This window comes from Pteropus alecto, unplaced genomic scaffold (genome assembly GCF_000325575.1).
Source record: "Pteropus alecto unplaced genomic scaffold, ASM32557v1 scaffold103, whole genome shotgun sequence".
Taxonomy (NCBI): Eukaryota; Metazoa; Chordata; class Mammalia; order Chiroptera; family Pteropodidae; genus Pteropus; species Pteropus alecto.
In genome coordinates, this window is record NW_006436288.1 from 13,606,061 (window position 1) to 13,628,338 (window position 22,278).

Here is a 22,278-nt window from a genome sequence, read left to right on the forward strand (position 1 = left end):
TGTGATGGATAGTCTGAGTCCTCTGAAAAACAGAGTCCTGAAAGAAAGAGAAAAGGAAGAAATGAAGAAAGAAGGAAGGAAGCAAGAAAGGAAGGAAGGAAGGAAGGAAGGAAGGAAGGAAGGAAGGAAGGAAGGAAGGAAGGAAGGAAGGAAGGAAGAAAAGAATTACATGGCATAACCCCTGTCCTTTAGGATCTTAAAGTTGAGTTAGTAAATTCAGTATATTCAATTATTATGTGAATAGAGAAAGATTTAGTGGGATTAAGCTTTCCTAGTGTCTGGAATCTTACTAGCCAGGCATTTCTCTTGAATTCACCAACTGATAATATATCTTTGGTTACCAGTAATCTCAATAATTATGTCATTTATCTCAAAAACCTCTGGGTTTAAAAATCAGATTAACCACTACAACATATTTTCCGGACACATTTGTCTAAATCAAGAGAAATGCAGATAAGAGACATATGCAATGAAGAGGAAGGAAGTAGTAGGAAGTGAGCTCTGGAGAACCTCCAAAGTGCCCGGCTTTGGGGAGAGCATGGATCAGGACCAGTTCATCCACAGAGCACAGAGTGTGGGCACTAGATAGCAGTAGTAATGGTAAAGTAATATTTTTTCTTTCCTTTACTCCCTCTTGCTCCCCCAATGCTACTGTGCACTGACATTGGTGGAGTCAGAAACCATGGCGGGTCAGCTGGGGAAGAGAGAGAAGTACAAGCTGGTAAAACAGAAAACGAACAACACCCCCTTACCCACTGCAACCTACCCACCTACAACAAACCTAAGCTGACTGGAGGAGCAAAGCTTTAACTACAACTTGTTTGAATATTATACGGGCCTAAGACATTTTAATTACTGAAATGTGAAGGATTCAGTGATATGAAATGATGAGACATATCTATCTGAGAATAAGAAAAGTTGATGATACATGTCTGATATTTCATCTGGCTTTGGGAAAAAATTAGCCCCCTTAGAGCAGATCTGTAATTAAAACAGTGTGGGGAAATAGAATCATTTTAAGAGTACCACTTGCTCGATCAGTGTATTGATGAAATATACACATCTCAGTGGTAGATTTACACACTTTTAGCTGATATTCTGAAAAGATCTATTATACAAGGTTGCTGTTACTACAGTTCACATACTGTGGTCTCTTCCACCTTATAACAATAGCCTACCTATTAGAATACAATTTTACTGTTGGATGACCATTCGAGAGCCTTTGCTTGCCTTCTCACAACCCCCAAAGCAGTATACACATGTACCAATCCCCTGCACTCAGTCCTATGAGTTTTCCTGGTTCTAAATTATTTTCTTAAAATTATTATTAATTTTAGAAGGTAAAATCAGTCACATGATACAAAATTCAAGAGGCAGAAAGAGTATGTATATAGTGAAGGTTTTTTCCTCTTCTTGTCCTTCTACAATTTTCCCTAGAGGTAACCACTGTTAACAATTTCTAATGTCCCTTTTGGCATTAGTTTTTTGAGAGATGTTTTGCCTAAAATTAGATATAGTTTTCATTATAGATGTCACTGGTAAACAAATATAACCTATTATAGGCTTGATTTACATTGGTGGTCCAAATATAAGAAAAAACATAAATTGTCAAAAAGACTTCTAGGATAGTAACTCAACCTAGAGAATAGCTGTTTAGACTGTAGTTAGAGAAATGAGCCAGAAGGACTTGGCATAAGTACTGATTTATAAGTGAGATCTAGATTATATTGTGGTGTAGGTAAGGATAATGTCAAAGGGGTGAGGTGCTATGGTTTCTGGGGCACAGTGATATACAGTATCATGGTTCTCATACAGGCCAAATGGGCTATGAGTACTTTGTTTTCCTTCAGTGAAGAACCACATTAACCTAAGAGTCCAAATTATTCTGAATCTCAACGGCTACAGATTGATGGTTATTTAACATATTTGATATATGTAATATTACAAACTTGATTTTTTTTATTGTCTACATTAAGCATCATGTATTGTATCATGACCACTATCACTGCCATCACCATCATCCTCATACTAGGTAACATTTATTGAGTGTTTACCATCACCATCACCACCACCACCATCACCACCACCATCATCACGACCAACATTTACTGAGCCATTACTATGTGTTAAGCACCATATATATGGTGTCGTCAGATAATCATCGTGACCGAGTTTATGAGGTAGGTACTGACATTATACCTATCTTACAGATGAGGAAACTGAATAATGGCACGAGTTAAGTAACTTACTCAAGGTCACACAATTGCTAAAAGATAAAACCAGGATTTGAACCCAAGAAGTCTATCATACTAACCTGTTATCAAGGGGCACCCATGGAACAGTAATATACGTATCTGAGGACAGCAAGTAAGGACAGCTTCTACAGCCTCATCAGTCAGATTCACACAATGTCCCATATGAATCTCCTATTTAAAAATAAAGGATATTCAAAAGAAAAAAATAGGTCTTGATAACCATATGAAAAAAAAACTTGAGAAATACTCTGATACAAAAAGAATCAAATACCAACTTGTAAAGAAAACTCTATAGAAAGTACTATTGCAAGTCTGCAGTAATTTGGAAGGTATAGCAGCTTTATAAGTTAAATGCCCAACCATTCTATAAAGCAATTTGGCAATATTTATTAAAGTTGAAGATGAGTATACCCTAGAACCCAGCAATTCCAACTCCAGATGTCCAGTGTATAGAGAGAAACTCTTGTACATGTGCACAAGGAAACAATTTACAAATATGCTCATTGTAATATTATTTGTAACAGTAAAGAAGTAATGACTGGGAATCAAATGGTGATTCATTAATATAATAGAATAAGATAAAACAGTTAAAATGAAAAATATCTATTTGTATTAATAGACAAAAATTTTAAACATAATGTTAGTTTAGCCACTTTGGAAATCAGTATGGTGCTATCTTATAAAGCTAAACATGTATGTACTATATTCCCAACAATTGCATTCCTGGGTGTTTATACAAGAAAAATAAAAACATAATATCTATATACTTTTATACAAATATTCATAGTAGTACTTATAATAGTCCAAATTGGAACCCAAATGTCCATTAAATGGTGAATGTATGAACAAACTGTCATATCCAGTTTGTAATATTACTCAGCAAAAAAAAAAGGAATGAAATATTAACACATGCAACAACGTGGATGAATCTCAAACACAGTATACTTAGTGAAAGAAGTAAAAGAAAAAAGTAAAAAACCAAAGACTATATACTGAATGATTCTATTTATATAAAATTATATAAAAGGCAAAACCACAATGACAAAGTATTGTCATTGGCACTGATTGCAAAGGTGCAGGAGAAAACTTTTTAGGGTGATGGAAATGTTCTATACTTAAAAGTGGCCGTAGTTACAAGTCTATATAACAATTACCAAAATTCAAACTGTACACATAAATGGGTAAATTTAACTGCATGTAAATTATACTTCAATAGAGCTTGAAAAATTGAAAAACGATTTTGAATTAAGAAAAAAACTGTAAAAGAACACATACATTATGAAACTACTCTGTAAAAATTTAAAATACTAAATCTTGTTTATGGAGATTTAAGTGCCACATTAGTCATTGAATCAAAAGGCTGAACACTAATTTTAAGATATTTTTAAACAGCTGTATAATATGGCTATTGGGGTAAAAAAAAAATCCTTTTCTTTATCCTGTCTTTGGAGACTTGCAAACTTAAACTGACAAAAAACAGATCAGCAAAAAAAAAAGATAGAATTTACTCATACGTGTGCTCACAGAGAAAGTGTCTCCAAAAAATGGCTAGGATTTAGAGTTTATATTCCATCTTAACAGGGAAAGGGGGTGGGGTTAAAAGGATACTTATAGAAAAACAAATGACTTAGTAAAGACAAGAATGGGCCTTTCGGAGAGTAGATAGCAGGTATGATGATCTTATGACAGTATTTGTTTATACAATTTCTCATTTGACTTCTCCAGTGATAGGAGTGATCTCTACTGGTGTGGGAAGTCTTCTCTGAAGGGGGTTTGATGACAGGTGAATCCTTTTGGAAGGCTCTGCTTTTAGGCAGATTGGTGGTGGGTGGGGGGATGTTCAGACAAATCCTCTTTTATATGAGTTGATTTTCAAGTATCTTCAGCTCAAAATAACTTTTATGGCACAGTAGTATCCTTTTCTGGATCCCTTCATGGATCCAGAAAAATACGATGGCAAGAGAATAAGCAATCCCGGTAGGAATATTAGTCAGACATGAAAATTCTAAAAAATATCACTTTACATTGATAAACTTTCAGTCTTCATCCAAAATAAGACTATCCTTAAATGTGTCAGAAGCTAAAACTTCTGGAAAATAAGAACTTTCATTGGAAATAAAATGGGTTTTTATTTTAAAGCATACTTTTCATCTTCTACTCTATCAGTTTTTCTTTACTCTGGAAATAAAGAGGTAAAGACAAAAAAAAAATTCATGGAAATACCTAATTGATAATAAGGCACTGGTTGTCTGCTGGGTTTAAAAAGAATTTCTGAGGATAATATAAAAAATTAGTTAACATCATCTTTATAGATATTTTCAAATTACCTCTAATTTCTTGGCACAAGGTCCACTAACAAGCGCAACCACACCATTGTCAGATACCTAAGCAAAGGAAAAAACAATACAGCACATAAATGAAGATGATGGAAGTAAAATTTTCTAAAAATTATTCATCATTTAGATATAGTTTTATTGTCTCCTATTCAGCAAATGTGTTTTAACCACACATACCTTCCACCCTTACTTAAAATAATGTGCAGAATGTGCCAAATTATATTGCAATTACTTAGCCACCAAAGCATGAACTGGTCAACAATTTTGCCAACAAAGATAATTATGTTCTTTTGATGAGTCATTGAAAATACTGTGCAAAAACATACAGTTTCCATATTTCAAGTCTGTATTTTATTTACCTGAGTAGCTGAAAAATCAACGGACTGCAAAAATAAGCAGTTTTCTCCTAATGCATGTAAGGACACATCAGTAATTCCTAAGCAGCCACCTAAATCAATGATCTTTAGCAGCCGGCAATTGCGTGCAAGAGCAAGGACTCCCTCATCAGTGAGATTGCAGCATCTTTTCAAAGAAGCTTCATGCAGGAATGAACAAGATGAAGCCACAGCTTTTATTCCTGGGGAAAACACAATTGTGTATCAATGAGCTATACATGTATATATGAAAGAAATGTGACTGATTTGCATTTTAGCAATCACTGGTACTGATACATGCATTTGTATGATAGTCTTTTTCAAAGTAGTCCATCTGTGAGGATATACTTATTTTCCAGTGATGCTGTCATTCCAAAGTCTTTGGAATGTTGTAGGAATTCTCTACACAGTCTGTAGTATATTCTCCAGAATATCTGCATTTAACAGTAAGCCTTTATTGTTTATGAATAGAGAGTACATTGGCTTTTAGGAAATAGCCAAGTCATCCATGACCAAATTAGGTAACTAAATAGGAAATGATTCTCCTTTTTGTTAAAACAAAAGTTTTAAAGTAATAAAATTATTTTTCTTATGGACTCTGAAGAGAAATCAGTTAAACTGACCAACTGCCTGAAGTAATAGTTTCCATGCCTATCCTTAGGCATCATATCTATGTCTATGTATTTGCTCTTCTCCCTTTTCTACTATCATGCTCCTTTTGTCACCCTGGATCAATCTTACCGAGGAGCAAGAAAAGAGAAGTCCTTAAATCCAATTAACTGATGCAAATGCATGTTGGACATGGATATATAATGTGCCACATAAATAAAAGAGTGCTTTGGGGATCCTGAGCCCTTCAATCATGGACAAACATTATAATACTGTGAAAAGAATTTTGTGGAAAAAATACACCAAAGGGGAGATGGGAATTTTATGTGTAGGTCATTTTTATTGTGTTCTATAACTTATTTTATTCATCATTGTCCAGCATGAAAGTTCTTTTTAGTGAGTTATTACTTGTGTAAACATTAAAAAATTTATGCTTTTTGTTGTTCAGGCCAGGATGCTTCCCAGTGGGGGCTGGGAAGGGCACGGGGGCTAGGTGAGGGTAGAAGAAAAAAATAAAATAAAAATTCATGCTTCTTTGCAATATTATGAATATCCTAACTTGCTAACCAAGATGATTGCAATATAGAGCCAACTATCCACAAAATTTTCCAGAAACTTAGCCAACTAAGTCCCTCTTTCTTATATTGAAGAAAAAGGTAAAAAAAAAACCAACCTATTTTTTTTTTAAAAAAAGATAAAGATCCACTAATTCATGTAATAGTGACGCTGAAAAATGTAGTCGTCTGGCCATGAAAACCTACGCATTGTACAGACTGATAGGAGAGTGCCCAGTAAGTTTAATCTGATAATTTTCTGTTATAATATTGCATCAAAAAAGCTGTAACAAAGTATGAACTAGTCATTTCTTGTTCCACTATACCAGGCAAAAAATTTAAAATACAGAAGTATCCAACTATGTTTATTTTAAATGTTTAAACTACAAGGTAGTGACTTACCCAGTGTATTTCTTAACTCCCAGCCCTGTTTACAAGCAAGAATTCTAAATTGGGTTCGTTATCTTAGTTTGAATATTTTTATTGATATAGCTTCTATTTCTTTGACATCTTCATACTCTCTTTTGACATATTTCCCCCCTTTTTTCCTCCAAAATTATACCAGATGGTGAACGGTAATCTATGAATTCATTCGGTGTTAATAAACATACCTTTTGTAGTTATAGAAATTCTGTTTTCTTTTGAGGAATTTAAATTTAATTTCTTCAGTTTTCTGCAGTTACACAGGTGCAGGAGAGCAGTATCTGAAATATCACAGCTCCGTAGATCTAGAGTTTGGACTTCAGGATGTAAAATCTGTAATAAACACATGTTTTGAAAAGTCCATTTTTCCAATAAATATGTTTATTTCACATTCAGTGTTTTGGTGGTCATAACAAATAGTGAATGAAAAATATAGCAAAGAATATAGAAACATGTCTGTATGGAAAGATATAAAAAGCAGGAAAAAGCCAAGCCTACTTACATCTTGAAGTGCACCTTCTAGTGCCCCTAAGTCTTTTTTGGAACACACAGAATGTTGAGAACAAATGGCTGGTACAGAGAAAAGTCCCACTAGACCTGAGAAGCAGAATCGGGGTGGTGAGGTGCTTATCCTCTTCCAGTAATTCCTGCTTATTATTAGAGATTCCAGCCGTATGCCTCTTTGCTCAGCAGGTATGAGTCTTTAATCACTTATACAACAAATGATTATAGGGTGGGTATTAATATTGCTTATCTAGAACATTTACCTCCTTCATTCTTATTTTCGGGAGCTAGTAAAAATAAACCCAGTATTATCGAATGTTTACTCGGGTCAACAAGTAGCATATCAATTTCAAAGCATTCTGAACTCTCTTTTTGGGGTTATTTTACTTTTACTTATTTTTTCCCAAAATATAAATGGCTTTACTTTTCTGAATATAAAAATAATGTATTATTATTGTAAAACAGTCAAACATATAGAAAAATTATAAAAATGATAATAACTATTTCTCTTTATTGGGCACTTACCAGGAAGGATATTAAGTGTTATATATGTTAAGTTATTTAATTCTCTCCCTCCCTCTCCCTCTCTCTTCCGCCCCTCCCTCTCCCTCTCCCTCTCTCTCTTCCTCTCCCACTACTGACATTTAGATCTCTAGTAGGACAATTCAAACAAAGTAATATCACCTAGTACTTCATATTTCAAGAGAAACACTTTGCCACTATCTAGATAAAGCACTAGACATCTGAAAAATGGAAACTGAGGAAATAAATAGTGATTTTAATATTGCATAAATTAATGTGTGGAGGTGGGAATGAATATAGACTCTGAATCTGGAAAGATGTAAGTTTAAATCCTGGCTCTTATCAGTTGTGTCATTTTATCACTGTGAGCCTTCATTTCTTCTTAGTAAAGGGCAGACAGTAATACTTATCTGCAGAACGGTTGTGAGCATTAAATGTGATCAGTTCAAACACCAGCTCCTACTAGGTACTCAATAAATGTCAGCTATTATTTTCCTTAACCAAGACACTCTTGCATCAGGAGGCCCCCACTTTCCATAAACAAATAACCCTGGAGTCATATTTTATCTTTTAAATAAACAGAAGGAGAACCTCTGATTTATATTCATCTTGCCAAGAAGAAATGAATTATAGCAAGAATAGCACAATTTGGGCAGAAACAGAAATAGGTATCCTACCTTCTTATCTTGTTTAAATGGGTTGCCAAAAGTATGCAGTCTTTTGGGTTGATCTGGATCAATCTCTCGAAGTGGAGAAGCCAATGTCTTTAAATATTCCTGATAATTACCCATTTGTGCTACTGGAACACTATGAAGAGAATCTGCAAGTCACCAGAAAAGAAACAGATGTTATACAGCTGAAGTGTATAGTCCTTTTGAGAGAACATGTTCATAATCTGGCTTAATAATATGCATGTTGGCATCCAATAACCTAAAATGTCAAATCTAGCATTCTAGGACCTCAAATCATCTCTCTTTATCCCACTCATTACCAGTCTATCATCACTACTGCCTCCAAGCTCAAATCATTAGGCCAGGAACAACTCCCTGACCCTTCAAACCAGGTTTGAGAATGAGCTGACTTCTCATTGGAATGACACCATCTCAACTCAAAACACTAAATTTATTCTCTTCCGCCCCTCCTTCTCCCTCTCCCTCCCTCTTCCGCCCCTCCCTCTCCCTCTCCCTCTTTCTCTCTCTCATACACATACCCCTGACATACTGACATTTTATAAATGAGGAAATTGAGACATCCAGAGCTTAAACAGCAACACAAAGTACACAGCCAAAAAAGGAGCAGAGCTACACTTGGAAACCAGATCCTTCTAATTCCAAAAGGCTTTTAACCACTATAACTAAAATTATGCATAATACCAACACCCAAAGGAAAACATAATACTAGTTTTGATTTTTCTGAGTTTTTAAAAACATTCTTTCAAGAAAAATGAAATTGGATTATATATACTTATAAAATGAGCATGTTTTACAAAAATAATTTACTATAGTTGCATACTATTCCATTCTATGCATGCACCATAACTTATTAAATGCATCCTACACTGGCAAACACTTAAGTTGAACATTTAGGCTGATTTAGGAGGCAATATAGTATAGTGATTAAGAACACATACTCTGGAGGCAGACCGCCTGCATTTCAAACCTATGAGTGTGATCAAGCTGTTTTTTATTTGTTTTTGTTTTGTTTGCGCCTCACTATCCTCATTAAAACGGGGATACTATTTTGTGAGAAATAAAGGTGGCTTGCTTATAATATATGCTGTATATAACTATCAACTATTTCTATTATTATGAATGACATGATGAACATACTTGTGTACTTTCCCAATTATTATTTTCTTGAGATTAATACCAGAAGTAAATGGTAATTCTGTGAGATGATGGAAATGCTAACTAACCCTACTGTGCTAATTATTTTGCAATATATGAGTGTATCGAATCATCATCTGTGTTTTATACTTTAAACTTATATAATGTCATGTCAATAATATCTCAATAAAACTGGAAAAAAATACCAGAAGTAAAATTGTTGAGTCAATGGTAAGCAAAAATTGAAGACTTTTGATAGTTAATGACAAACTATCCTCCTAAAAGGATTTTATCAATTTCTGCTTTCTTAAGCAGGGTATAAAAGCAACAGTTCCCCACACTATTGTCAACGCTGATTATTATTATTTTTTAAGTCTCTGCCAAACTATGACTTTTGTTTCTAATAAGGTTACATATTCTTTCATATGTTATTGGTGATTTATATTTCTTTTCTTTGGGTATTTCCTGATTCTTCTACTTTAGCATATGTTTGATTTTTCTTATTGGTTGGTGGAGATTTTTTAAATTGTCAAGATAAAAAAAAACCCACAGAATTTCGTACATATTGCAAATGTTTTGCCTGGTTTGTTACTTGATTTTGCTTTTTTTTTCTTCTTGACATAAAGCAGCTCACATTTTGACGTAATCAAATACATCAATCTTTTTCTTCTTGGTTTCTAACTTAGGCGTCGTCAGTCGGTTTTGACCAAAAACTGCAAACAGAAGCTTTACTTGGGGTCCTTAGAAATTACAATTCTAAACTTATGAATTTGGGTAGAAATGCAACTGTATTCCAAGAGGGAAAGAAAGAGACAGAGTTTATGAAGACAGAAAAAGTGGGGGCTTCCAAAGGGGTTACACAGTTTTTTTGAAAGAGCTGTGATTGGTGCTGACAAGCTGTCTTACACTGTGCTATACATGATTGTTGCTTATATCTATTGCCAGATGAAAATTTTATTTCCTAATAAATAATTCAGTGATACAGAGCCAGAACAAAGCCAGGTCCCTATTCCTGTGGGCAGCCAGCTAAATACATCTGTCTAATCCCAATTTATAAGGTAATATTCTGCCTATTCAAGGATTTTATATTTTGTTTCAGAACCTCAAGCTGTTGTATTATTTTACCTGATTCGCTGACATAGAGACAACAATCCTCTCCAAATAGCGCACAAGTACCATCTTGTTGGGTGGCTAACACATCTAGAGCTCTGGTTTTGTAGTACTACCTCAGCCAGACTATCAATCATTTCTTGTTGTTCTCCAAAGGCAGTAACTGTAGCTTTCTATGATTGTGCTACAAGAATAGAAAGAATTCTGATAGGCTTTTCTAATTTGGCTACTTCAAACCAAGAAAGGAAAGTTCTAGCAAGGCATGCCCAAAGCCTTGCTCATTTATAATGTGTGGAAAGAGGATCGAAAAGACCATACCTGAAATTCCAATTCCATTTGGTTTGTTTTGGTCAAAGTTTATAGACAAAAGAGCCTGGATTGGGGATAAAAGCAGAGGAAGGAAGTCTTTCTGGTGACAATATCAGTTAGTAACTTTGCCATCAGCTTGGCAAGGTGGCATATATTTGGGTGCCACGTGAGAAAAAGCACCCAGTGCCCTCAAGTGACAGCATGTAATTAGGCCCTTCAATCCAAACTCTGAGGGAAGTATTAAGCCTTACTTCTGAGGTAGGGACTTCATGTCCTCCCTATGTTGGATGTTCGTAATAGTCATCAATGCAGAAGACATTAAAGTCATCATAAGACTTAACATGAGAGGGATTAAAAGAGCACTTGCAGATTCTATATATTTGAGTCAGGACTGAAAGATTAGCATGGGTTTTGTTCCAAACTTTGGGGATGGGATTCCCTAAGAAACAGAATTCATTTGTTTTTCACCAAATATGAGATTTTTAAAATCTAGTCCCTAAGTAGTATTCAAGAGTGGGAAGACATCTGCTTTTCAGGATTGAGTGGTATTATTCCCTGAATTTCCCCCTATTACATAGGCATTATAAGAAGTAACACTGTAGTCACTTATGGCCAATTCAGATGTGAACTCACAGTCATCTGAATCAAACAGAGTGTAGTTATACATTTTTAAAGGAACATAACCCAAGATTCTGCCTGAACCATTTGTATTTTTCAAAACAGATTAGTTATAAGTAAGTCCAGATTGTATTTATGGGTATTCTCTTGTGGGTTGGAGGTACCTTACAGATAGATTTGGCTATAGGAAGGTCACATGTTAGGTTTTGTAAGCTTTCAAGGCTTAGGGGCGAAGACATTAATTCTGGATCATCATGAGTATGGTTAGCTTGGGTGCATATCAAAGTCAGTTAAACTGGCATTGTTGGATAATCACTGCATGGTGGCAGCAAAAGAGTGTTGAAAGGCAAATAAGGTTGTCATTGCAGCAAGCAGACATAAGAATCTGAATATGTTCATCTTGAAATTAGACTAAAGAGCTAGGATAAGAAAGGTTGTTTTATCAAGAGTTTTGTTCATGTAAAAATTAGGCAATGATTACAATGTAATTGGAAAATGAAACAAAGGTGGTCCAAGGGAAGACCAGGAATAAAGCTACTGGGTGGAATCAAGTATGAGTGGCCTGGTCCAGGGTCTTGAGAGAGCTGTCTACATCAGGTGTCATCTGCTTCAATCTCAGAATGAAAATTCTAGTGGTGGCCTTGGGTTGTTTAGAGATTTTCAGCTTAAGGTCTCCAACAGGCTGAGATGACCACTCAGGTGTGGGTGTCCTTTTTAAGTGAAAAACATGAATCCATGAGTCAATATGCTTAAGCTTAGCAGCACGAGGATTAGTTAGTAATACCTGATAAGGCCCTTTCCATCGGGGGTGAAGGGCAACTTTATGGAGATGGCATTTCCAATAGACATAATCTCGGGAGTGGAGACCTTGAGGTAGATCTTCTCCCAGGAGCGCGCTATGGAAAGATTTCTCTATGAGCTATGAGTTAGTCTCAAGGGCCCCTGTGAGTTCTTTACAGCAGAGCAGGACGTCTCCTTTTGGCACTGCATGTTCATATATCCCTTGATCTAATCTCATGGATCTGCTGGTAATGATTTCAAAAGGAGAAACAGTCTTTGTTTGCTAAAGGGAGTAGAGCTTAGGTTGAGTGACACCAAGGGAAGAGCCTTACACCAAGGCAGATTAAAAGTCTCTACAAGTTTTGCTATTTTGAGTTTTGGTCATCCTATTAGTCCATCCTACAAGACCAGAAAACTAGGGATGATAAACACAATGAAAATGTTGCAAAATCAGCTAGATCTAGAAACAGACTGTATAATTTGTCCTGTGAAAGGAGTTCTCTGGTCTCTATGGAGCTCCAAGGTCATTCCCCAGGTGTGGGAGATCTTTCCTAGGGTATTTTACATACTATTGAGGCTGTGACTTTGCAGGATGGCAATGCTTCCACCCAATGAGAAAACCTGTAAGTCATTACTAACACATATTTGTATCCTTGAGAAGCAGGCAACTAAATAAAGTCCATTTCCCATACCTCAAAGGGTCTAAAGGCAAGGGAGTTTTATAGAATTGAAGTTTTTCTTTAGATACCTATGTTCTTTTTTTTGCTAGTTCTTATAACCAAGAGATGCTTCAGAGGGTAAGCAGAGGACAAGGTCATCTATGTAGAGTAAAAGGGTGGACTGGTAAGGGATATCTGCCTTTAAAATTTGGGAAAAGTAAATCAGCTTTCAAAGTAAATTAGTTCTGAGGCATTACTGTCCAAGCATACTGTTCTTCCCATGTGAAAGCAAATAAAAATTGGCTTTCAGAATCAACATGAATGCTTTAAAAAAAAAAAAAGAAGAAGAAGAAAGGAAGAAGGAGAGGAGGAGGAGGAGGAGGAGGAGGAGGAGAAGGAGAAGAGGGAGAAGGAGAAGAGGGAGAAGAAGAAAGCACTACAAAGAGCTGTAACCAAACAGAATTTACTTTTCAGTGGTATGGCTGAGAGTAAGGTATGAAGGTTAGGCACAGTTGGGTACCTAGGTATGATTACATTATTTATGGCTCTTAGATCTTGAGCAAATCTCCATCTCCTCCCAGGAGATATTTTTAACAGGTTGGATAGAAGTATTACAAGGGCTTGTGCAAGGAAAGATGAGGCCTTGTTTGAGATATTCTTCAATGATAGGTTTGATTCCTTGAACGGTCTCTGCATTACAGGGTACAGATAGATGCTGGGCAAAGGTTTATTTTTGTCAATTTGAATTTTCATTGCTAGTATGGAATGAATGCAACCAATGTCCACGGCATTTTTCGACTAAAGTTCATTTGGAATGGAATCTAAAAGAAGGTTTGGATCATTTAAGGTAACTGAAAAAACTGGAATAGTTATGAATGAGTCCATAGATGAGTCCTCTTGAAGGTCATTAGAAGCTCAAGATGTAAGCATATTTTCCCCTTCTGAAAGATGAAAATATAGGCTTTGTGAAATTCAAGAAAGTCTCATCCTAGGAGATGAAAAGAGACAGAGAGAACTAAAAGAAATCAGTAGGTTCCTTGAAAAGGTCCAAATTGAAAAGGAATTGGAATGGATCTGGAGATAATCATGGGCCGATTGGAAACTCTTACCATTTGCATGGTTTCAGTACTCTCAGGAAGAGAAATGGAGGCTGGCGGGGTTAAGAACTGATAAGGTGGTACGGTGGCTCTGATATCCATCAGAGACCTAGTTATCTCATTCTCAGTAGATCAATTTTTCCTAAGAAATTAGTTAGGAACATGGGGAAAATCCCTTTTTAATCCCGGAGCAACCCTATTGCTGAGAAAACTGCGGTATTTCCCTGAGGGGGATTCACAAATTCTATGAGCTGTTGGCCTTGTAATTGCCTTTTGAGCTCTAAATAATCTTTTTTCTAATACCCAGGCCTTTTGCAATAACTACAAACACCTTTAAATGGTGGTTTGCCTTGGGGACCCTGAGAAGAGAATTTAGCCATCAATTGTTATAATTGTAGGTTTATTACTCCAGTTGCCTAAATTTGGGCATTTAGGGCTGTGTAGCTTTCTGTTTTCTTTTTATATAGCCCAGGAGAGTTTCTGAGCATAGTTTCCTAAGTCATGAGTTTGCATAGTGTCCCAATTAAGTTGTAATTTTTTTAACCTGTTGTTCAAGTTTGTTTTGTAGGCCCTTAACAAAGAATGAATTAAAAAGCATTGAGGTGTCATCACTGACTTCATCTAGGCTGAAATACTGTTTAAACACCTTTTCAAATCTATCAAAGTAATCAAAAACAGTTTCATCAGGTTTTTGAATACATTTTAAAGTTTTCTTCCAATCAGTAACTCAAGGAAAAGCCTGAGGTATCTTTTCATAAAGCTGTTTAGACAACTTTGAACCTGAGTTCATGGCTTTTTGTCCTTGAAAGTAGTTGTTCATAGGGTTTTCCATCCCACTTTGGTCCTTCTCCTACAAGCATGTGGATAAGCTGATAGAGGTCAGAGAACTCTGGCTCATATGTTTGAACAGTGAGCAGAAATTCTTAAGCAAACCCAATGAAGTCCTCTTTGGGATTAGGAAAATATTTAGTAATGGCACAGAGCTCAGCTTTAGTCCATGGGATATTAGAAATAAGAGGCTCTCATCCAGGGCCAGGCCTATCTGATGGCTTGACTTTAAATGAGGTGGTAAGAGCAGGGTGTGTCTAATGGAACCTCAGGTTCATCATTATTAAAAAAAAAAAAAAGGGGGGGGGAGTTCAGTGAGTGAAGGATAAAGATGGAGAGGAAAGGCAAGCAGCAAAGGTGGAGAGGTGTAGATAAGGAGACATTAGAAGTTTCCTCAAGTTTAGCAAGCTTCTGAGATAACTGGGAATTTGCTTTGGTTAATTTAGAATCTGTGGAATGAAGCAACTTTTGAATCACTTGTACGTTTGGAGGCCTCAAAACGCCAATTAAAATACGCTTCCTACAAGGTTGCTTATTTGTAGCCTTTTTTCAACTGACTGTTCAGAGAGACTGAATTAGGGATTTCAAAAGAGCTCCAAGTTGACCAGTTTAACTGTAAACTGTCCTAGGTAATTATGGTCCAGTAAGACAGAAATTTGCAAGATGAAGAGGGCTTATAATTTTTATACACAGATCCAGCACAAGTTCTAGAAGGCAGCTTTTCAGCAGCCATTCCCTTAGAAAGTGAGCTTTCTATTTTGCAAGAGTAATTACTCACCAGACAGGCATTTTAAGTTCCATAGACAAAAAAAGCCACCAGGGAGATGACAGAGTGCATTGGACTCTTGTTGGTACCTTAATCAAATCAACAGAGGCACCGGAAAAGGAGGCAAGTCACTCTGGATCCCATTTCTCTGATACCATGTAATGTCAATTAATTTTGACCAAGAACTGCAAAGCAAACAGAAGCTTTATTTGGGGTCTTTAGAAACTGCAATCTGCACACACAGATTTGAGTAGAAACTCAACTGTATTCTGAGGGGGAAAGAAAGAGACAAAGTTTATAAAAATAGAAAAAGGGGGGCTTGTAAACGGGTTACTCAAATTGTTTTGAAAGAGTTGTGATTGGTGCTAGCAAGCCAACTTACATTGTGCTATACATGATTATTGCTTAGTCTATTGCTAAGTGACAATTTTATTTCTTAATGGAGAGTTCAGTGATGCAGAACCTGTTTCTAGAACCATATCAGAATACAGCCATTTGTGGTTTTGCCCAGTTCAAAAGTTCAATTTCATATGTAGGGGGGGTATGTTGGCTCAGCTTCCTGGAGGCCTCCTGGCTCCATTTTAGATTGCTCTCTTGAGAGTATCAACTCCACTTTGCTATTTTTTTCTTTCATAGTGTCATGTTTAAAAAGGCCTTCACCATCCAGAGACTATAAAAAGATTTAGGAAATATTACAAAAAAAAGCGATCCAAAGAGGTGTGCAACTTTGCAACAGATGTTAGATTTGGCTTTTATAAATAGTTTCATAAACAGCACTCTTGTAAGGATGGAGATTGGAGGGAGAGCACCGAGGAAAATTATACTTTTGTTTTTTCTATCTCATTCATCCCCTTAAGCCCATCTCTATTCAGGTAAAATTAGGTTTAAATAAATGTTAAAGATTGCCATAAAACAAAAATTTAAGTCACTAAAATATAAACTAAAGGGATAGAATGAAATGGAGATGATAGGAAAGAGGAAACTCATGTTTTCTGTAGTGTCGTAATGTTTCATCTGTTAAGTCGTGCATAAATTATATACATCCATAGAACCATCAACAATAAGAACCTGAAAGTATTATTCTACCTCCATAGAGTCAAGCAGACTACAACACTAAAATGTCTATGTTTAAATGCAAGCTAACATGAAGAAAATAAAGCATTAAAGGTGCATCAGGTTAATGCAGAAGAAACCCTAAGGCGCACTGAAGCACAATTACAATGTGAAGTCACAGGAATAGTCATATGCTGGAGAGCTGTCATCAGAGTTTGCTTCCTTTTGATCACAGGCTTTGGGCAGAATGTGTGGTAAAGACAACAATTAGTACACTAGTCCCCTTTATCTGTGGTTTCACCAGTTTTTGGTACCTGTGGTCAACCATGATCCAAAAATATAAAATGGAAAATGCCAGAAATAATTCGGTAAGTTTTAAATTGTGCACTGTTCTGGGTAACATTATGAAATCTCACACTGTCCTGTTCCATCCTGCCTGGGATGTGAATCCCAGTATTCACATCCACTGTATTCACACTGTATATGCTACCTCCCCATTAGCCACTCAAAAGCCATCTCAGTTATCAGACTGACCATCAGTCCTTATTTTACTTAATAATGGCCCCAAAGCACAAAAGCAGTGAAGCTGGCAACTCAGGTGTGCCAGAGAGAAGCTGTAAAGTACTTCCTTTAAGTGAAAAGGTATGTACATATAGGAAAATAACATAGTATATATAGGGTTCATTGCTAGCCACAGTTTCAGGCATCTACTGGGAACCCACATGTCTTACAGATAAGGAGGGACTATTGTAGTTCTAGTCTCTATAGAAAGTGATGATGGCTACAAATCCATTTTACAGTAAGAGAACTGAGGCTTGATGTCAGAAAGAGTGGCAAAGGTAGGATTTTAATTCAGGTTGGAGGCCCTTACTATATTTACTGCCTTATAGAATAGCCAATTTAGCTTAGTTGTAGGAAAGGGGAATAACTGCAAATTAGCAAGTGTGAGGAATCCAGAAGAATGAGAAGAGTTTAAAGATGTCATTTTTAACTGCTGTTGTTATCCAAGAATGGATAAAATCAATTTAATAGGCTACGATTGACATTTTTAAAGAAAATAAGACATAATAGAATAAAATACAGAATATCCAAGTATACTGCACACAGTATAGCGAGTCCTCACTTAACATCATCAATAGGTTCTGTGACTTTAAGCCAACGACATATGACATATAACAAAACCAATTTTATCACAGGCTAATTGATACAAACAAGAGTTAAGTTCCCATGGCATCTCATCAACATTATAACAGAAGGATGTTATTCGAAGATCTGCTGTGTTGTTACACCTGAGTGTGCTTTGTGTACTAGAGTCATGATGTAACATATATTTCTTACTATGGGTCTTTTTTTTTTTTGGCCAATTGTTTATTCATACTGCATTTTACTTTTTATTTTTTCCAGTTTTATTGAGGTATAATTAATCAAAAAGTTTAAGACTGTTTGAAAACACAGAGATCAATGGTGCTGGTACTATAAAGACAAGGAAAGTAACTGAATCCATAGCAGGACATTTTTAAGGAGCTATTACATATGAACATTTTGATTATGAGAAGATAAAAAGAATGCTGATGCTTTATTATATTTTAAAATAATTACTAATTGTACTACATACCATTGCTCTAGAAATCTGAAACCATACCCAAACAGTAAAATATAATATGCTTGCTTTACAGTTAGTTGTACATACTCTTACCTCACTTATATTTGAATCTGTTATCTGCCCCTGCAGGCTCATTATTTTAATCAGTCTATCTTTTATGTTGGGAGGCAAAGGCTTAATGTCTGTGATATATCTGGAAATATTCTTCATGAAGCACCAAAGGCATCTAAAATAAAAATATAATATAGTAAATTATACTGTACCAGTACTGATTCTTAATATTTGTTTAATGCTGTTTGTTAACACCTAGTCCTTTCATAAAGAGGATGTACATTTTACATTAATATCTATAAATTAAGGTTCATAAGATTCAAAAGCCTAGTCTGTGTTCAGTTATGAAAAAGTTGCTCTTCCTCTTAGAAGAGTGATTTTTAACTGAGGTGATTTTAACTTTTTTCTCAGCATACCTCATTTACTAAAACGCATTCTAAATGACCAAAAAAGCATTTTTTTCTAAATCAGTCTCTTTAATTCCTAAGACATAAGATTTCAGTCACATATTCCTAAATAAACATTAAACTAGGACCTACTAATTGACAAATTTTATCTGTTAATCCATCATTCTTGTTTTCATTATTTTTCTTAAAAATTATGCAGGTAAGGAAATCACTAGAGAAAGAACTATAACTACAAAGATTCCAAATCACAGAGATAAACTTAGTGTATATGCATAAAGTAGAGTTATCACAGCAAGCAACAACCAAGACCTATACGACCAACATATCTCATACATGGCCTGAAATTCCAATTATCTGAGAAACTCATATTTTAAACAAATACATGTAAATCTTATTTAATTCCTGCCTGCAAATACCCTTACATATACACAATTTTACATTAATGAATAAATGTGGCCATTCACTTGATTTTTTTGTTTTTTTAGTAGAATATTTTTTCTTTTCCTCTTTTGGTTGTCTCTGCCTTTCCCTCTCTTATCCTTCCCCCTTCCATTAGTTTAATTCCTCATACTAACTTAGTATATGTTCTTATTTTTCTCTGTGCTTATACAGATACACACATACCCACACATACATTTAAAAGATGAGAGGAAATCATTGTTTCCTTAAATAGCAGCATTCTATTCTCACTTTTCTACATCTTGTTTTATTTGATAGCTTATGAAATTCTTCAAAGCATCAAGTATAATTTTAGTTCACCTTTAATAGCTATCCAATATTTCACAGTGTGGATAATTTATTTAGTCATTCTTCCATTGATAAGCATTCCACCATTTCAAGGATATGTTAACATATGTTGTCAGATTGTTTTCCAGGAACTCTGTAATACTTCATTATTCTGTCATCTGTGTTGTAGGGTTCCCTTTCATCTACATCCATCAAGCAGTAGGTATTATTGTTCATTTTATTCATTTTTTCCATTTATTTCCATTATCTCCATTTTCCAATTCTATCCCCCATCACTCCAGCAAACCATTCTAATGTCTAATGTGTATTCTTCTGTTGTATTTGTCCTTTAAACACGATTGTTGTATGCATATATTTCTAACTCATGTATGTCATAGATTTGTATAGTTTTTCACTCAGCACTATGTTTTTAAGATCTACCTATTCTTAAATGCTGGAAGATCTTATGGGTGAAAAGTAGCATGTCATTATTACTTTAATTTGTATTTCTCTAATTATTAGTAAACTTAACATTTTTTCATGAATTTGCTACCTGGATGTGCTTTTCTCTAAATTGTCTATATATAGCCTTTGTCTAGTTTGCTATTTTTTGACTTAAATTTGTAAGTGTTGCTTTTGTTGCCAAATACATGATTGACTTTGCACATACTCTATATTCAGAGACTGTATATTCTCTATTTGAGAGATGTAATGTTCTATTACATATATGTATCTAAATATCTCTGTGTATGTACACATATGTGCAAACAAATTTATTATACAAGTATATATGATTGTTAATAGTATTATTTAATTCTTCTATGTTCTTATATTTTCTACTGAATCTGTAGAACACTTAGTTTGCAATACTTGTATTTTGAAAGTTTTCCTTTCATCTGTACTAGTTTTTGCTAGTTTATGAGCATTACTGTTTTAAAATGAAAAATAAATACAGAAAAATGAAATTGATATAAATTCATGTACCCAAAATCTAGAATTTTAAAATGTTACTACTTTATCATATTGTATCAGACATCCTTCTTTGAACTTAAAACATTTCAAATAAAATTAAAGCCTCCTTTTGAACACCTACTCAAACTTACTCTTTTTATCTCCCTTTGCAGAGGCAACTACTACCCTGAAGTTTTTAAGTTTCTGTCCATGATTTTATTATACATTTAATAACTAAACATGTAAAAATAAATCCATAAATAATACAGAGTTGGCTTTCTGTATTGGTAAAATGCAAACTAGTGCATTGTTTCTAACATGATTGACCTCCTCAATTGTCCAAGTAACTGTGATATCATTTTTTATATTGTGTTAGTTGCATATTCATGATCATTACATCTTCCTGTGAAATATTTCTTTTATCACTGAGTAGTGTCTCTGTCTACCCATATTATTCACTTCAGAGTCTATTCAGTCTCGTTTTAATATTGTTCCACCATCTTCCTTTGGCTTTTTTGGTTAATATGTTTGTGAAATTCATCTGCATTCATGTAGATAGCTATAGTTTGTTTAGCTTGTTCATGTCCATTTTCACTGCTGCATAATATTCCATTCTTTGAACAATTTATCTATCTCTTCTACTGCCGATATACAGTTGGGTAGTTTACAATTTTTTACTATTCTGTATAATGCTAATATAAATACTGTTGGACATGTCTTTTTGTGCACATGTATCTATGTTTCATTTGGCTATATTTCTAGGAGTGCACATATTAGCTCATAGGGTATGCATACGCTAGCTTAATGCCAAACAGTTTTCCAAAGTGGTTATACTAATTCACAATCCTACCATCAGTAAATGAGAGTTCTTGGAATCCATGTCAACACTTGACATTCTCACTCTTTTTAGTTTTAGCCAATTTAGTGAGTGTATAGTAGCAATGCAATGTGCCTTTAAATTATAGTCTCTGATTATTAATTTGAGCACATTCACAATTCTTTTTTTTCCCCCAAAAGTACAAAATGCTTTTTTTTCATTAGTTAGTTACTTGTGAACTTGAGTATGTGAACTTTTTTCATTAGTTACTTGAGTATGGGGCTCATAAGAGAAACACTGATATTAAATATAAATGAAGATTGAACTGGTTGAAGGCTCCTTAATTTTCCTTTATTTAAAAAAATTTTCAATTACATTGACATTCAATATTATTTTATATTAGTTTCAGGTGTATAGCATTGTGCTTAGACATTTATATAATTTACAAAGTGGTCCCCTGTTTAGTCTAGTACCCTCCTATACATAATTATTACATTATTATTGACTGTAGTTCTTATGTTGTACTTTACATCTCTGTGACTATTTTGTAACTACCAATTTGTTCTTAATCCCTTCACCTTTTTTACCCAGCGCCCCAAGCCCTCCCATCTGGCAACCATCAGTTTGCTGTCTATATCCATGAGTCTGTTTCTGTTTTGTTTGTTTGTTTATTTTATTCTTTAGATTCCACATATAAGTGAGATCATATGGTATTTGTCTGTCTCTGATTTAGTTCACTTAACATGACAACCTCTAGGTCTATATCTATGTTGTTGTAATTGGTTAAGATTTCATTCCTTTTTATGGTCAAGTTATATTCCATTATATATATGTACTACCTCTTCTTTAATCAATGGTCTATTGATGGACACTTAAGTTGCTTCCATATCTTGGCTATTGTAAATAATGCTGCAATGAACATAGGGGTGCATATATCTTTTCGAATTACTATTTTGGATTTCTTTGTATAAATAACCAAAAGTAGAATTGTTGGGTCATAAGGTAGTTCTATTTTTAAAAAATTAATTAATTATTTTTATGGTGACATTGGTTAACGAAATCCAATAAGTTTCAGCTGTACACTTTAACAGTAAGGCATA

General features: G+C 34.8%; 1 protein-coding gene across 3 annotated transcripts in view; it reads right to left on the reverse strand.

Annotated features, from left to right (window-relative positions):
• AMN1 (antagonist of mitotic exit network 1 homolog) overlaps window positions 1-22,278 on the reverse strand; it is a 41,181-nt gene that overhangs the window by 9,952 nt on the left and 8,951 nt on the right. For all 3 annotated transcript variants that reach the window (XM_015590078.2, XM_006912722.3, XM_025047413.1), the window contains exons 2-6: window positions 18,320-18,452; window positions 6,740-6,884; window positions 4,951-5,168; window positions 4,583-4,639; window positions 2,315-2,426 (exon numbers count right to left, since the gene is read on the reverse strand). In XM_015590078.2, coding sequence (XP_015445564.1) covers window positions 2,315-2,426; window positions 4,583-4,639; window positions 4,951-5,168; window positions 6,740-6,884; window positions 18,320-18,436 — 649 coding nt within the window. In that variant the 5' untranslated portion in view covers window positions 18,437-18,452. The remainder of the gene's footprint in view (window positions 1-2,314; window positions 2,427-4,582; window positions 4,640-4,950; window positions 5,169-6,739; window positions 6,885-18,319; window positions 18,453-22,278) is intronic.